The sequence below is a fragment of the Myotis nattereri genome (genome assembly GCF_964212035.1).
Source record: "Myotis nattereri genome assembly, chromosome: 21".
Taxonomy (NCBI): domain Eukaryota; kingdom Metazoa; phylum Chordata; class Mammalia; order Chiroptera; family Vespertilionidae; genus Myotis; species Myotis nattereri.
In genome coordinates this window covers 759,826-772,955 of record NC_138097.1, presented here as the reverse complement: position 1 = coordinate 772,955, position 13,130 = coordinate 759,826, and the positions used below count along the sequence as shown (strand labels likewise).

The window sequence follows — 13,130 nt, the reverse complement described above, 5'->3', positions numbered from 1 at the left end:
GCAGAGGTCGGCAGTCCCTCAGCCCGGCCTGCACCCTCTCCAATCCAGGACCCCTTGGGGGATGTCTGACTCCCGGTTTAGGCCCAATCACAGGATGGGGCCTAAACCGACAGTTGGACATCCCCCTTGCAATCCAGGACTGCCTGCCAGCCTGATCGCCCCACACCCCTCTCCCCTGCCAGCCTGATCGCCCCTCACTGCTTTCCCCTGCCAGCCTGATCTCCCCTAACCGCCTCTGCCTCAACCCCTGCCATCATAGCTTTGTCCGGAAGGATGTCCATTCTAATTAGCATATTATCCTTTTATTAGTATAGATTATTTTAACCTTCACCCCAGGATATCTTTCCATTCACTTTTAGAGAGAGTGGAAGGGAGAGGGAGAGACAGAGAGAAACATTGATGTGAGAGAAACACACCAATGGGTTGCCTCCTGCACGTGCCCCAACCAGGGGAGGAGCCTGCAACCAAGGTCCTTGCACCTGAGCAGAATCGAACCCGGGACCCTTCAGTCCCCAGGCTGAGGCTCTACCCACTGAGCTACACCAGCCAGGGCTTCTTCTTCTTATTTTAATATTTGTATGGATTTCAGAGAGGAAGAGAGAGAGAGAGAGGAATCTCCATGATGAGAGAGAATCAGAGATCGGCCGCCTCCTGCAGGCCCCCCGCTGGGGATGGAGCCCACAACCCAGGCCTGTGCCCTGACCTGGAATGTAACCCTAACCTCCTGGTCCATAGGTCGACCTAAACCTCTGAGACACCCCGGCTGGGCCCTAGGCTGCCTCTGTGTGACTCACCTTGAGCTTCTGGCTTGCGGTGCTGCCCAAGGGCTACAGCGGGAATTTCAACAGCACTCACTCGCGTCCCCAGGGACGTGGACAGGGACACGTGTTTGAGCCCTGGGGCCACTTACCCCAGTGGTTTGGCTTCCCCAGCCTCCTGGTGACCTCCCTGTCCCCCCCCCCCACCCCCAATGCCTCAGGGACACCGCTGTCCCTGGAGTGTGTCCCATAGCTGTGCCCTCGGGCAGGTGGCCTCCCCTTCCCCTCCTGTGACTGTGACTGCCCTCACCCCCAGGCCACACTCCTTTAGGGGCCAGTTGGGACCCATCTGGGGCTATTTCTGCGGGAAGCCCTCACCTTTGACCCCGGTCATCACGCCCCTGCTTCTCCCTGCACAGAACCGGTGCCTGGGGGGAAGAGGGGAGCGTCTACCCCCAAGACACCCTGCTCATCCTCACGGTTGAGCACGTACCCAGCCCAGCCGGGTGTGGCTCAGCGGTTAAGGGGTCAACCCAGGAACCGAGAGGTCGCGGGTTCGATTCCCGGTCGGGGCTACTTGCCCAGGTGGCGGGCGTGATTCCCAGTGACCTCCTGGCTCCTAGGTCGACGCTCAACCCCTGAGCCATGCTGGCCCGGAACCCGGGCACTGGGCACCGCTGTCCCCCCAGAGCTTCCGACATCTGCTGCCCGCCAGCTGTCAGCACAGCCAGACCCACTCCCAAGAGAGAATCGGCAAGGATTGGGGTTCTCCGGCCAGTGGTCAGAGAAGAGGAAATTGAACTGCTAACCTGATACAAAATTGTACAAACTTAGCCCACACGTCCGGTGGGCCCTGGGGCATGAGAGTTGTTCTTCCTCTGATGGGAGTCACTGAGTGTCATGGGGGGCCTGGGTCCTACTCTCTGTGTCTGGCCCACTGACTTGCTGTGTGATATCGGGCAAGTGACTTGCCCTCTCTGGTCTCGGCTTTCGGAAAGGCCTCCGTAGGTCTCGCACGCAGTGTGTCCTGTCTTCATTCATTCACGGTGACTTGTGGGCGCCCCACCCCAGGGTCTCTGCTCCCCTCAGCGGCCAGAAGGTGAGTCATAAAATCCTCACTCCTGCCCGGCCAGCGTGGCTCAGTGGTTGAGCATCAACCTATGAACCAGGAGGTCACGGTTCGATTCCTGGTCAAGGGCACAGGCCCGGGTTGGGGGCTCCATCCCCAGGGTGGGGCGTGCAGGAGGCGGCCGGTCCGTGGTTCTCTCTCATCATGGATGTTTCTTTCTTTTTTTAAAAAAAATTTAAATGCTTTATTGTTGAAAGTATTACCTAAGTCTCCTTTTCCCCTCATTGATCTCTCCCTGCCGCTCCCGCCCCCAGCACCTGTCCCCGCCCCCCTACTGTCTGTATCCATGGGTGATGCCCATTCGCATGCATACAAGTCCTTTATACGCCCCCCCTCACACCCTCTCCCACCTCCCCTCCGGGGCTGGATGGTCTGTCCGATGCTTCCCTGTCTCTGGACCTGTTTTGGCTCATCAGTGTATGTTGATCCTTATAATCCACACATGAGTGAGATCATGTGATATTTCTCTTCCTCCGACTGGCTTATTTCGCTTAGCACAATGCTCTCGGCTCCATCCATGCTGCTGCGAATGGTCGGAGTTCCTCCTTTTTCACAGCAGCGTAGTATTCCCCTGTGTGGATGGACCGCAGTTTGTTTTAACCCACTCGCCTGCTGATGGGCACTTAGGCTGGTTCCAAATCTTAGCTGTTGTAAATTGTGCTGCCTCATCGTTGACGTTTCTCTCTCTCCCTCTTCCTTCCTCTCTGAAATCAATAAAAAAATATATATATATATTTTTAAAAATCCTCACTCCTGCCCTAACCGGTTTGGCTCAGTGGATAGAGCGTCGGCCTGCGGACTGAAGGGTCCCGGGTTCGATTCTGGTCAAGGGCACAGGCCTGGGTTGTGGGCTCCATCCCCGGTGGGGGGTGTGCAGGAGGCAGCCAGTCAATGATTCTTTCCCATCATTGATGTTTCTATCTCTCTCTCCCTCTCCCTTCCTCTCTGAAAGCAATAAAAAAAAAAAAATCCTCACTCCTGCCCTAACTGGTGTGGCTCAGTGGATAGAGCCCCGGCCTGCGGACTGAAGGGTCCCGGGTTCGATTCCGGTCAAGGGCATGTACCTCGGTTGCGGGCACATCCCCAGTAGGGGGTGTGCAGGAGGCGGCTGATCGATGTTTCTCTCTCATCATGGATGTTTCTCACTCTCTATCCCTCTTCCTTCCTCTCTGTAAAAAAATCAATAAAATATATATTTTTAAAAAAATCCTCACTCCTTACCTGACCAGGAGGCCTTGTCTGATCTGGTGCCTGCTCCCCTCTCTGACCTCATCTAGTAGCTCTATCACCCCCACCCCACTCTGTGCCGGCCCACCCACATGGGTCTCTGCTGTCCCTCCACGGTGCTCAGCCTTGTGGGACTTTGCATGTGCCAGGCCCTCAGCTTGGAGTGCCTCCCCCCAGTGTGTGCCTCGACGGACTCTTCCCCCACAGGGTCTCAGCGGAAATGTCACCTCCTCTGAGAAGTCCTCCCTGACCACCCTACCTACAGCAGCAAGCCACCCCCGTCTCCTGCTCTTCACCGTAGGATTTAAAAAAAAGAACTTTGAAATGTAATACCCACATACACACGCCCACACGTCATACGCAAACGCACGACCAAGTCACCGGCGCCCATATCACGAAAACAGACCGTGCCCGGCCCGCATGGTTCAGCGGTTGAGCGTCCATTCTATGAACTGGAAGGTCACGGTTCTATTCCCGGTCCAGGCTCGTGCCCGGATTGCGGGCTCGATCCCCAGTGTGGGGCGTGCAGGAGGCGGCCGATCCATGATTCTCTCTCATCGTGGATGTTTCTCTCTCTCCCTCTCCCTTCCTCTCTGAAATCAATAAAAATATATTAAAAAGGGAAAAAAAAAAGAGAAAGAAAAACAAAACAGACCATGAGCTGCCTCCTGAGAAGTTCCTGTCCCTTCTTCACTCCCTTCTCCTCCCAGGGTAACCACCACCCTGACTCCTAACAGCACCCACTCGTTGTGTAATGACATACAAATGGGAACATGCCGTGTATGCATGTTAGGGGCTGGTGGTGTGGCGTGTGTCGGGGTGGGGTGGGCATTAGCGGGGCCACCCGTCCGTGGAGAGATATTGTCAGTGTCTTTATTTATATATTTTTAAATATATTTTATTGATTTCAAAGAGGAAGGGAGAGGGGGAGACAGAAACATCTATGAGGAGAGAGAATCATGGATCGGCTGCCTCCCGCACACCCCACACTGGGGATGGAGCCCGCAACCCAGGCATGTGCCCTGACCGGGAATCGAACCCGGGACCCTTCAGTCCGCAGGCCAACGCTCCATCCACGGAGCCAAACCAGCCGGGCTATTTTTTAAATATATCTTTATTGATTTTAGAGAGGAAGGGAGAGTGGGGAGAGAGAGAGAGAGAGAGAGAGAGAGAGAGAGAGAGAGAGAGAGAAACAAACGTCCATGATGAGAGAGCATCCTGGATCGGCTGCCTCCTGCACGCCCCCCACTGGGGATGGAGCCCACAACCCCCAGCATGTGCCCTGACCTGGAATTGGAACCGGACCCTCCTGGTTCATGGGTTGACGATCAACCACTGAGCCACACCGGCCCTGCCTGTCAGCATCTTCAATAAGACGGAGACCAGGATGTGGGCCAGGAACCAGTGGAGACCAAGGACAGAGGGGGACCCCTGGAGCAGGGTCTTTGGGGAGCCCTGGTGGAAGCATTTGTGTCTGACGGCTGGAGGGCGGGTGCCCGCTCCGTTGCATCCAGGGGTTAGGGACCATCTGGGGCTGCCAGGTAGGGATGGATGCTGGGAGCAGGAGCGGAGGTGCCAGTGACCGGACGTGGAGGTCTGAAGGGTCCCCATCCCTGGGCAGCAAGACCAGCAGGCTGTTAGGGCCCCCCTCTCCCCCCAGGAGGAGGAGGAAGTGGAAGGCAGCTGGGTAGGGGCCAGGGATGGACATCGGTGAAGCCAGGAGGGGCTGGTAGGTGGGCAGGAGAGGAAGGTGACAGGGGACTGGAGGAGGAAGACAGTTCAGGGAGTTGGGGGGGTGGGGGCGGGAGAGACTGCGGGGTCCAGTCTCTCCAGATGCCAGGGGGGCGGCTGTTGCGTCTGGCACAGCCCAGGCGGTGGCCCTGATGGACAAGGCGGGTGAAAGGCCACCAGAGGAGGTCAAGGAACGGAGTGGCCATGTGCTCCCGTCCCCGGGGGACCAGAAGGGCGTGGGGTGGGGCTTCCAGGAACGAAGGGAAGTGCATGGGAGACCGGACAATGAGGAAGTGTGCGCGCCTCCTGCCCGCGGAGGGCAGAGGCTGGGCAAAGGTCGGGGCGGCCCAGCTGACCACAGGGGACCCCGACGGTCCTCCCAGTAGGGCAGGGGGTGGAGGGTGAGTGTCCCCCAGTGCATGGAGCCGGGGGGGGGGGGGGGGAGCAGGAAGCCAGAGGCAGGGCTGGGCCAGCAGAAGCCCAGAGGGTCCCAGGCAGAGGCTGGCCTGGGCTGTGAGGCTGGGTTGGCCGCACTCCAGGCTCCCCGGGGGCACCCCCCTGCTGAGAGTCTGCGGGCGCAGGCTCCGCTCCAGGCAGACAGTCACTTGCAGATGAGGAATGGGGGACCTCCCCACGCATGGAAAAAGGGGTGCTCACTGGAGAGTCGGGGGGGGGCAGCCTCTCTCTGCAGCAGAATCACCTTGGGACCCTGGGACCCCCAGCTGTGTCCTCCCCCCCCCCCGCCCCCCGCCTCCCGCCCCCGTGTCCCTTTCCCAGGACGGGCAGGCCTCCCCAGCCTGGGCGCATGCACCCCAAGGGCGCCTCCTGGCGCACAGCGTGGGGACCGGCGGGAATTCCGGAAATTCCAGATCCTTTGGGGGGTCTCCTAGCGCCCCACCCCGGACAGCCCGCTCCGCGCCACCGCCAGAGGGCGCGCTCGGTCCGGCGGGCGCGGGGGAGGCGAGTGGCCGAGCGCGCAGCCCCCGGAGCGGCGGGGAGGGGCGCGGCGGCCGGAGCCGGGGCCGGGGCGGGGGCAGCTCCGCGGGGCGGGGCGGGGCGGGGCGGGGGCCGGCGGCCGCGCCCCTCCTCCCCTCCCCTCCCCTCCCTCCCTCCCTCCCTCCCACCTCCTTTCTTCCTTTTTCTTCCTCCTCTTCTTTCCCTTCTTCAGTCTTTCGCCCCCTTTCACTCCCAGGGCTTCTCCCCGAGCCTCGGCGGCGGCCAGGGGGCGGGCTCTGCAGCCTCTTTGTTGCGCGCGGACCAAGGCCCCGGCCGGACCGGGAGCCGCACGCGCGGGGAGGCCGGGCGGGTCGGATCCGGAGCCGGGACCCGGCGGGAGCTCGCGAACCCACGGACCGGGGAGCGCGCGGAGCGGCCGGCATGTCCCGCCCCGGACCCCGCGCCCCCGGCAGCCGCGCGCTGCTGCGCCCCCTCCTTCTGCTGCTGTGCGCGCTGGCGCCCGGCGCCCCCCAAACCGCACCAGGTGGGTGGCCGCCCCGCTCCCCCGCCTCCCCTCCGGCCTCCGCAGACCCCGCACCCTCCTCCGCCGGGTGTGGGGGTCCGGGGGGCCCTGCGGACGCCGCCGCCGCCGCCATCGGCCTGGCCCGGGGCCGGGAAGGAGTCCCCCCTTGCGCGTTGGACGCCCGGGTCCCCACTTCTCCGGCGCAGCCGCGCGCGCCCTCGCGCGGTCCCCGGTCCGAGGGGTTGGATGGAGCGCGGTCTGCGCGCGCAGGAGCTGGTTGCTCACCCACCTCCTCCGTGGAAAGCGCGGGTTGCGGGGCGCTGCGGGCCACCACCCCCAGACCCTCCCCGATCGCCCCGACGCCGATCCGCGCGGGGGCCCAGGGCGCGGGGTCCGGTTGCGCGCCGCCGGCACTTCCTGCCGCTCCCCCTTCCCCGAGGCCGGAGACTCCGAGGAGACTCAGTCCCGGGAGCTCTTGGCGTGTCCGGAGCCGCCGGCCTGGGTGGGGGTGGAGGAGCCGGGGGTGTGGGGGTGCCCTGCCTCCGCGCGCGGGGAGCTCCTGGTCTGAGGGGGCCGGTGGGACGTTGGGGAGGGAGAGCCGTGCAGGAGGCCGCTGGAGAGGGGGTGGGGGGTGGGGGTTGCAAGGAGAGGGGGCCTGGGATGGCGGGACTGGAGTAGACCTTGAACTTGGGGGGCCGTGGGGGGGGGGCGCTGCAAAGGTGTGCCAGGCGGGGGCTGGATCAGGCCTGCTCCTGGTGGAGAGGTTGCGGTTTTGGGGACCCAGCGAGGGGGGTCGCCGAGGAGTTCTGTGCGCGGTGGAGAAGGCGCCAGCGTCTCCCTGGCTCTGGCCAGGTGCCCGCCATCTGGTTCGCCAAGCAGGTGGTTGGAAAGTCTCAGTTGGGGATGAGGGGACAGGTTGCAGGGGAGTCACCTGCCAGGGCACCCCTGGGCCGCCCACAGGGTGGGGGTGGGGGATGCCCGAGCAGCAGGAATGTGGTTTCTGGGGGGTTTGGGGTGGCAGGGGGAGGGTCTGCCCCTGAGCCTGGACTTGGGCCCATGGCAGCTGTAGGAAGAATGGAGGTGGGGGGGGGTGTCCCCTGGGATCAGAGCCCTGCGGACTCCCCGCTGCAGGCCAGACCCCTCCCTCCCCCCATGTAGGCGTGTGGCCACCGTCCTGTCAAGTGGGGCATCATGGCATCCACCTCCTAGGGCATCCACCTCCTAGGGCATCCACCTCCTAGGGCAGTGGTCCGCAAACCGCTGCTCCCGAGCCCCATGCGGCTCTTTGGCCCCGTGACTGTGGCTTTTCCATAAAATACCACCTGCAGGCGCGCACGTACAGCGCGAAGTTGGCTTCAAACTTTAAAGCTTAGGAAGTTAATTCTAGGGAAGGTTGTGGAGTGGGAGCAGATGGAGGGTGGAGGATGGAGGAAGGTGCGTGGAGATGGTTTGGACATAGAGAGAGGATGAAGGAAAGGAGATGGACGAGACAGGTCTACAAGACGAGTGTGGATGGGAGCGGTGGAAGGGGTCGGCCTCAGCGAACCTACCTCCATCAGATTGAGGACTTTTTTTTGTTTTTAAATATATTTTATTGATTTTTTACAGAGAGGAAGGGACAGGGATAGAGAGCTAGAAACATTGATGAGAGAGAAACATCGATCAGCTGCCTCCTGCACACCCCCTACTGGGGATGCGCCTGCAACCAAGGTACATGCCTTTGACCGGAATCGAACCCGGGACCCTTGAGTCCGCAGGCTGACGCTCTATCCCCTGAGCAACACCGGTCAGGGCAGATTGAGGACGTTTTTAGCAAAGGCCAGCTGAGGAGGACCCTCATGAAGTGAATAACAATGCACCTACCTGTAGAGTTTACGTTTAAAAAATGTGGCTCTCAAAAGAAATTTCAGTCGTGCTGTTGGTATTTGGCTCCGTTGACGAATGAGTTTGCCGGCCACTGGCCTAGGGCTCCCGGGAGGGTGAAGCGTGACTGGGGGTGACCTCCCTGGAGTGGCTGTTGCTTTTATTAACCGGCCAGGCTGAGCCAGTGAGATTAGGGAGTCCTTGGTGAGTCCTGCCCCTGGGAGCTGCCCTGGGAGGGTGGTGGCCCAACAGGCACCCGGCCCCCCCCCTCCCTTCTCATCTGTCTCCCCCTTCCACCCCCATCCAGAGGGGAGGGGCAGGAACTGGGACCCCCAGGGGTAGGTGGCAGGGGGCCCTCCCCATTCCGCTCACACTCAGGGTCCCTGGAGGCGCGGAGCCCCGGAGACCTGGGCGCTGCCCACGGAATGCCGCCTGCTTTGGGGCCAGAGAACACATCTTGGGCTCAGGTTTTGTTGTTGTTGTTAAACCCTCACCCGAGCATATTTTTCCATTGATTTTTATTTTTAAAAAAATATATATATATTTTATTGATTTTTTTTACAGCGAGGAAGGGAGAGGGATAGAGAGTTAGAAACATCGATGGGAGAGAAGCATCGATCAGCTGCCTTCTACTGGGGATGTGCCCGCAACCCAGGTACATGCCTTTGCCCTGAATCGAACGTGGGACCCTTCAGTCCGCAGGCCGACGCGCTATCCACTGAGCCACACCGGTTAGGGCTGTTTTTTTTGTTTTATAATCCTCACCCGAGGATATTTTTCCATTGATTTTTATTTTTATTATTATTATTATTTTAAAAGTAAAACCCTTCTTTTTTAAAATATATTTTTATTGATTTCAGAGAGGAAGGGAGAGAGAGAGAGAAACATCCATGATGAGAGAGAATCATTGATTATGGATCCGCTGCCTCCTGCACGCCCCACACTGGGAATTGAGCCCACAACCTGGGCATGTGCCCTTGACTGGAATCGAACCCGGGACCCTTGAATCCGCAGGCTGACGCTCTATCCACGGAGCCAAACCAGCGAGGGCTCCACTGATTAATTTTAGAGAGTGGAAGGGAGGGGGAGAGACAGAGAGAAACATCAATAAGAGAGAGACACACCTCAATGAGCTGCCTTCTGCACATGCCCTGACCAGGGCTGGGGATAGAGCCCGCAGCCCAGGTACGTGCCCTTGACCGGAATCGAACCCGGGACCCTTCGGTCCGCAGGCCGTCGCTCTACCCACGGAGCCACACCAGTTAGGGCATGTGTGGGTTCTTGACTTTGCAGGAAAGATTTTACCACACGAGTCCAGGTGACTACGAGGAAACGTGTATTAAAGCTGAAGACAGTAAAACAAGAAAGGGCTCAGGCCTGGCCGGCCTGGCTCGGTGGTTGAGGGTCGACCTATGAACCAGGAGGACACGGGTTCGATTCCCGGTCAGGGCACATGCCCGGGTGGTGGGCTCGATCCCCAGTGCGGGGCGTGCAGGAGGCCGCCGATCCATGATTCTCTCTCATCATGGATGTTTCTCTCTCTCCCTTCCTCCCTGACATCAAGAAAAATATATTTTAAAAAACAATAAGAAGAGACTTCATATGAAAGAAGCCGGGCTGCCTTAGCTTCCTGGGAAGAGGAGCCTTCGGGACAGCGTCAGGGTTCGCCTGGGACCAGCCGCCACTGCCCGCTGCTCCCCTAGTGGCAAGCCTCATGGGGTCCCTTCGAGTTTAGGGAATGGGTGCTTGTGGGGGAAGAAGAGGGCAACGGCCAGCCATTGGGGGGGCTGCTCCCCAGAGGGAGGGCACCCTGGGTCCTTGGTCTTGAGGCTTTATCTCTTTATTGTTTAAAAAATATATTCTGATTGATTTCAGAGAGGGAGAGGGAAACATCCATGATGAGAGAGAATCACGGATCGGCTGCCTCCTGCACGCCCCACACTGGGGATGGAGCCCGCCACCCGGGCCTGTGTCCTGACCGGGAATCGAACGCGTGACCGCCTGGTCCATAGGTCGACCTCAACCTCTGAGACACACCGCAGGGCCCTCGGCTGCCTCTGTGTGACTCACCTTGAGCTTCTGGCTTGCGGTGCTGCCCAAGGGCTACAGAGGCAATTTCAACAGCACTCACTCGTGTCCCCAGGGACGTGGACAGGGACACGTGTTTGAGCCCTGGGGCCACTTACCCCAGTGGTTTGGCTTCCCCAGCCTCCTGGTGACCTCCCTGTCCCCCCCCCCCAATGCCTCAGGGACACCGCTGTCCCTGGAGTGTGTCCCATAGCTGTGCCCTCGGGCAGGTGGCCTCCCCTTCCCCTCCTGTGACTGTGACTGCCCTCACCCCCAGGCCACACTCCTTTAGGGGCCAGTTGGGACCCATCTGGGGCTATTTCTGCGGGAAGCCCTCACCTTTGACCCCGGTCATCACGTCCCTGCTTCTCCCTGCACAGAACCAGTGCCTGGGGGGAAGAGGGGAGCGTCTACCCCCAAGACACCCTGCTCATCCTCACGGTTGAGCACGTACCCAGCCCAGCCGGGTGTGGCTCAGCGGTTAAGGGGTCAACCCAGGAACCGAGAGGTCGCGGGTTCGATTCCCGGTCGGGGCACAGGCCCGGGTTGCAAGCTCGAGCCCCAGTAGGGGGCGTGCAGAAGGCAGCTGGCCCATGAGTCTCTCTCATCATGGATGCTTCTATCTCTCTCTCCCTCGCCCTTCTTCCCTGAAATCAATTTTTAAAAAATCTATATATTTTTTTTAATTAGGCCATTAGGCAAAGAAATAACAGGTGTTTAAAGAAATAGCTAAGTTTCCTGTAGAAGTTTGCTCATTTTCAACCATGCGTCGCTCACGCTTGCCCTGTGCCATCTACTGTCCCACATGCCAGGGACCAGGCTGGGAGCCTCAATGGACAAAAACAAGGCTGGCGAGGAGACATTTTTCTTTCTTTCTTTTTTTTTTTTTTAATATATTTTATTGATTTTTTACAGAGAGGAAGGGAGAGGGATAGAGAGTTAGAAACATCCATGAGAGAGAAACATCGATCAGCTGCCTCCTGCACACCCCTTTCTGGGGATGTGCCAGCAACCAAGGTACATGCCCTTGATCGGAATCAAACCCGGGACCCTTGAGTCCGCAGGCCGACGCTCTATCCACTGAGCCACACCGGTTAGGGCATGGAGACCGGTTTCTTGACACATGGGGCCTCCTGGCTCACCTCTGGTCTTCCTATTTTTCTCAGAGACACTGGGTTATGGGTTTGATTCCCAGGCAGGCCACATGCTTAGGTGTTTATTTATTTATAACTAGAGGCCCGATGCATGAAATTCGTGCACAGGTGGGGTCCCTGAGCCTGGCCGGTGATCAGGGCTGACCTGTGGGATGACCGGCAGGGATGATTGGGGGGCCCCGCTGGTACCCGCCTTGGCCGGCCTGGGGCCTGCGGTCTGGGGGCAGCTCCTGGGCTGAGCGTCTGCCCCCTGGTGGTCAGTGCGCATCATAGCGACCGGTTGTTCTGCAGTTCGGTCGATTAGCATATTAGGCTTTTATTATATAGGATTAATAGATTGTCTTTGATTTCAGAGAGGAAGGGAGAGAGAGAGAGAAACATCCAGGATGAGAGACAATCACGGATCGGCTGCCTCCTGCACGCCCCCTACTGGGGATGGAGCCGGCAACCCGGGCCTGTGCCCTTGGCCGGGAATCAAACCGTGACCTCCTGAGCCACGCACGCCAGCCAGGCCACATGCCTAGGTTTTGGGCTCACCCCTCTGCCTCTCTCCCTTCCTCTCTCTGAGCATATCCTTGGGTGATGATTAAAAAACAAACAAACAAAAAAACACTTCAGAAAGAAAGAAAGAAAAAAAGAGTTCCCTGAAGGTTTAGACCCCCGGGCCCCGGATGTGCAGGGCCAGCCCTCTGGGTCCCGGCTGAACGCCCTGCAGCCGCGCACAGCCCTCCAGGTGTTGCCGAAGGGTCACCGGATGGATGGATGCGGAATTCCCCTACTCCCCTGAGGCTCCCGGTCAAACCCAGGGCTTCCTGGTCCCGTTTCCTGGAGGTGCTGATTCAGTGCCTCCGGGACCAGGGACGGGAATGTGCTTTTAAGGAGAAGTTCTTACCGGAGGCGTGTGGAAAGCCCTGGTCCCGCTGACCTCCTGAAAATCAGAGATGGGGGAGATATGGCCAGAGCCGCACCCAGGCAAGGCACCCCAGGCAGCCCGGCTCCTGCATTTCCTTGAAAAAATACACCCCAAGGAACCAGCCAGGCTGGCGAGGCTCAGTGGTTGAGCATCGACCTGTGAACCAGGGGGTCAAGGTTCGGTTCCCGGTCAGGGCACATGCCCAGGTGGCAGGCTTGATCCCCAGCAGGCATCTGATCAGTGATTCTCATCATTGATGTTTCTATCTCTCCCTCTCCCTTCCTCTCTGAAATCAATGAAATATATATATATATATATATATATATATTAGTATATACTAGAGGTCCGGTGCATGAAATTCGTGCGGGGGGTGGGGGGGAGGGCCCTCAACCTGGCCTGCACACTCTCCAATCCAGGGCCCCTCGGGGGGGATGTCTGACTACCGGTATCGGGCCTAAACCGGCAGTTGAACATCTGTCTCGCAATCCGGGACCACTGGCTCCTAACCGCTCACCTGCTTGCCTGCCTGATCGCCCCTAAGCACCTCTGCCTGCTGGCCTGATCGCCCCCTAACTGCTCCCCTGCCGGCCTGACCGCCCCCTAACTGCTCCCCTGCGGCCTGATCGCCCCCTAACTGCTCCCCTGCCGGCCTGATCGCCCCTAACCACCTCTGCCTGCCTGCCTGATTGCCCCTAACCGCCTCTGCCTTGGCCCCCCGCCACTGTGGCTTTGTCCAGAAGGGCGTCCAGAAGACGTATGGTCTAATTAGCATATTACCCATTCATTAGTGTGTGTGTGTATATATATATGTACCCGAAGGCCTGGCCCT

At 59.4% G+C, this 13,130-nt stretch overlaps 1 protein-coding gene across 1 annotated transcript in view; it reads left to right on the top strand.

Annotated features, from left to right (window-relative positions):
• Positions 1 to 6,222: 6,222 nt before the first annotated feature.
• The window catches only part of ADAMTS7 (ADAM metallopeptidase with thrombospondin type 1 motif 7), a gene marked incomplete at its 5' end in the record, with an annotated part of 39,943 nt that continues 33,035 nt past the window's right edge, over positions 6,223 to 13,130 (top strand). Inside the window, one exon of the mRNA XM_081114784.1 lies at positions 6,223 to 6,325. Within this exon, the coding sequence (XP_080970910.1) occupies positions 6,223 to 6,325 (103 nt within the window). The remainder of the gene's footprint in view (positions 6,326 to 13,130) is intronic.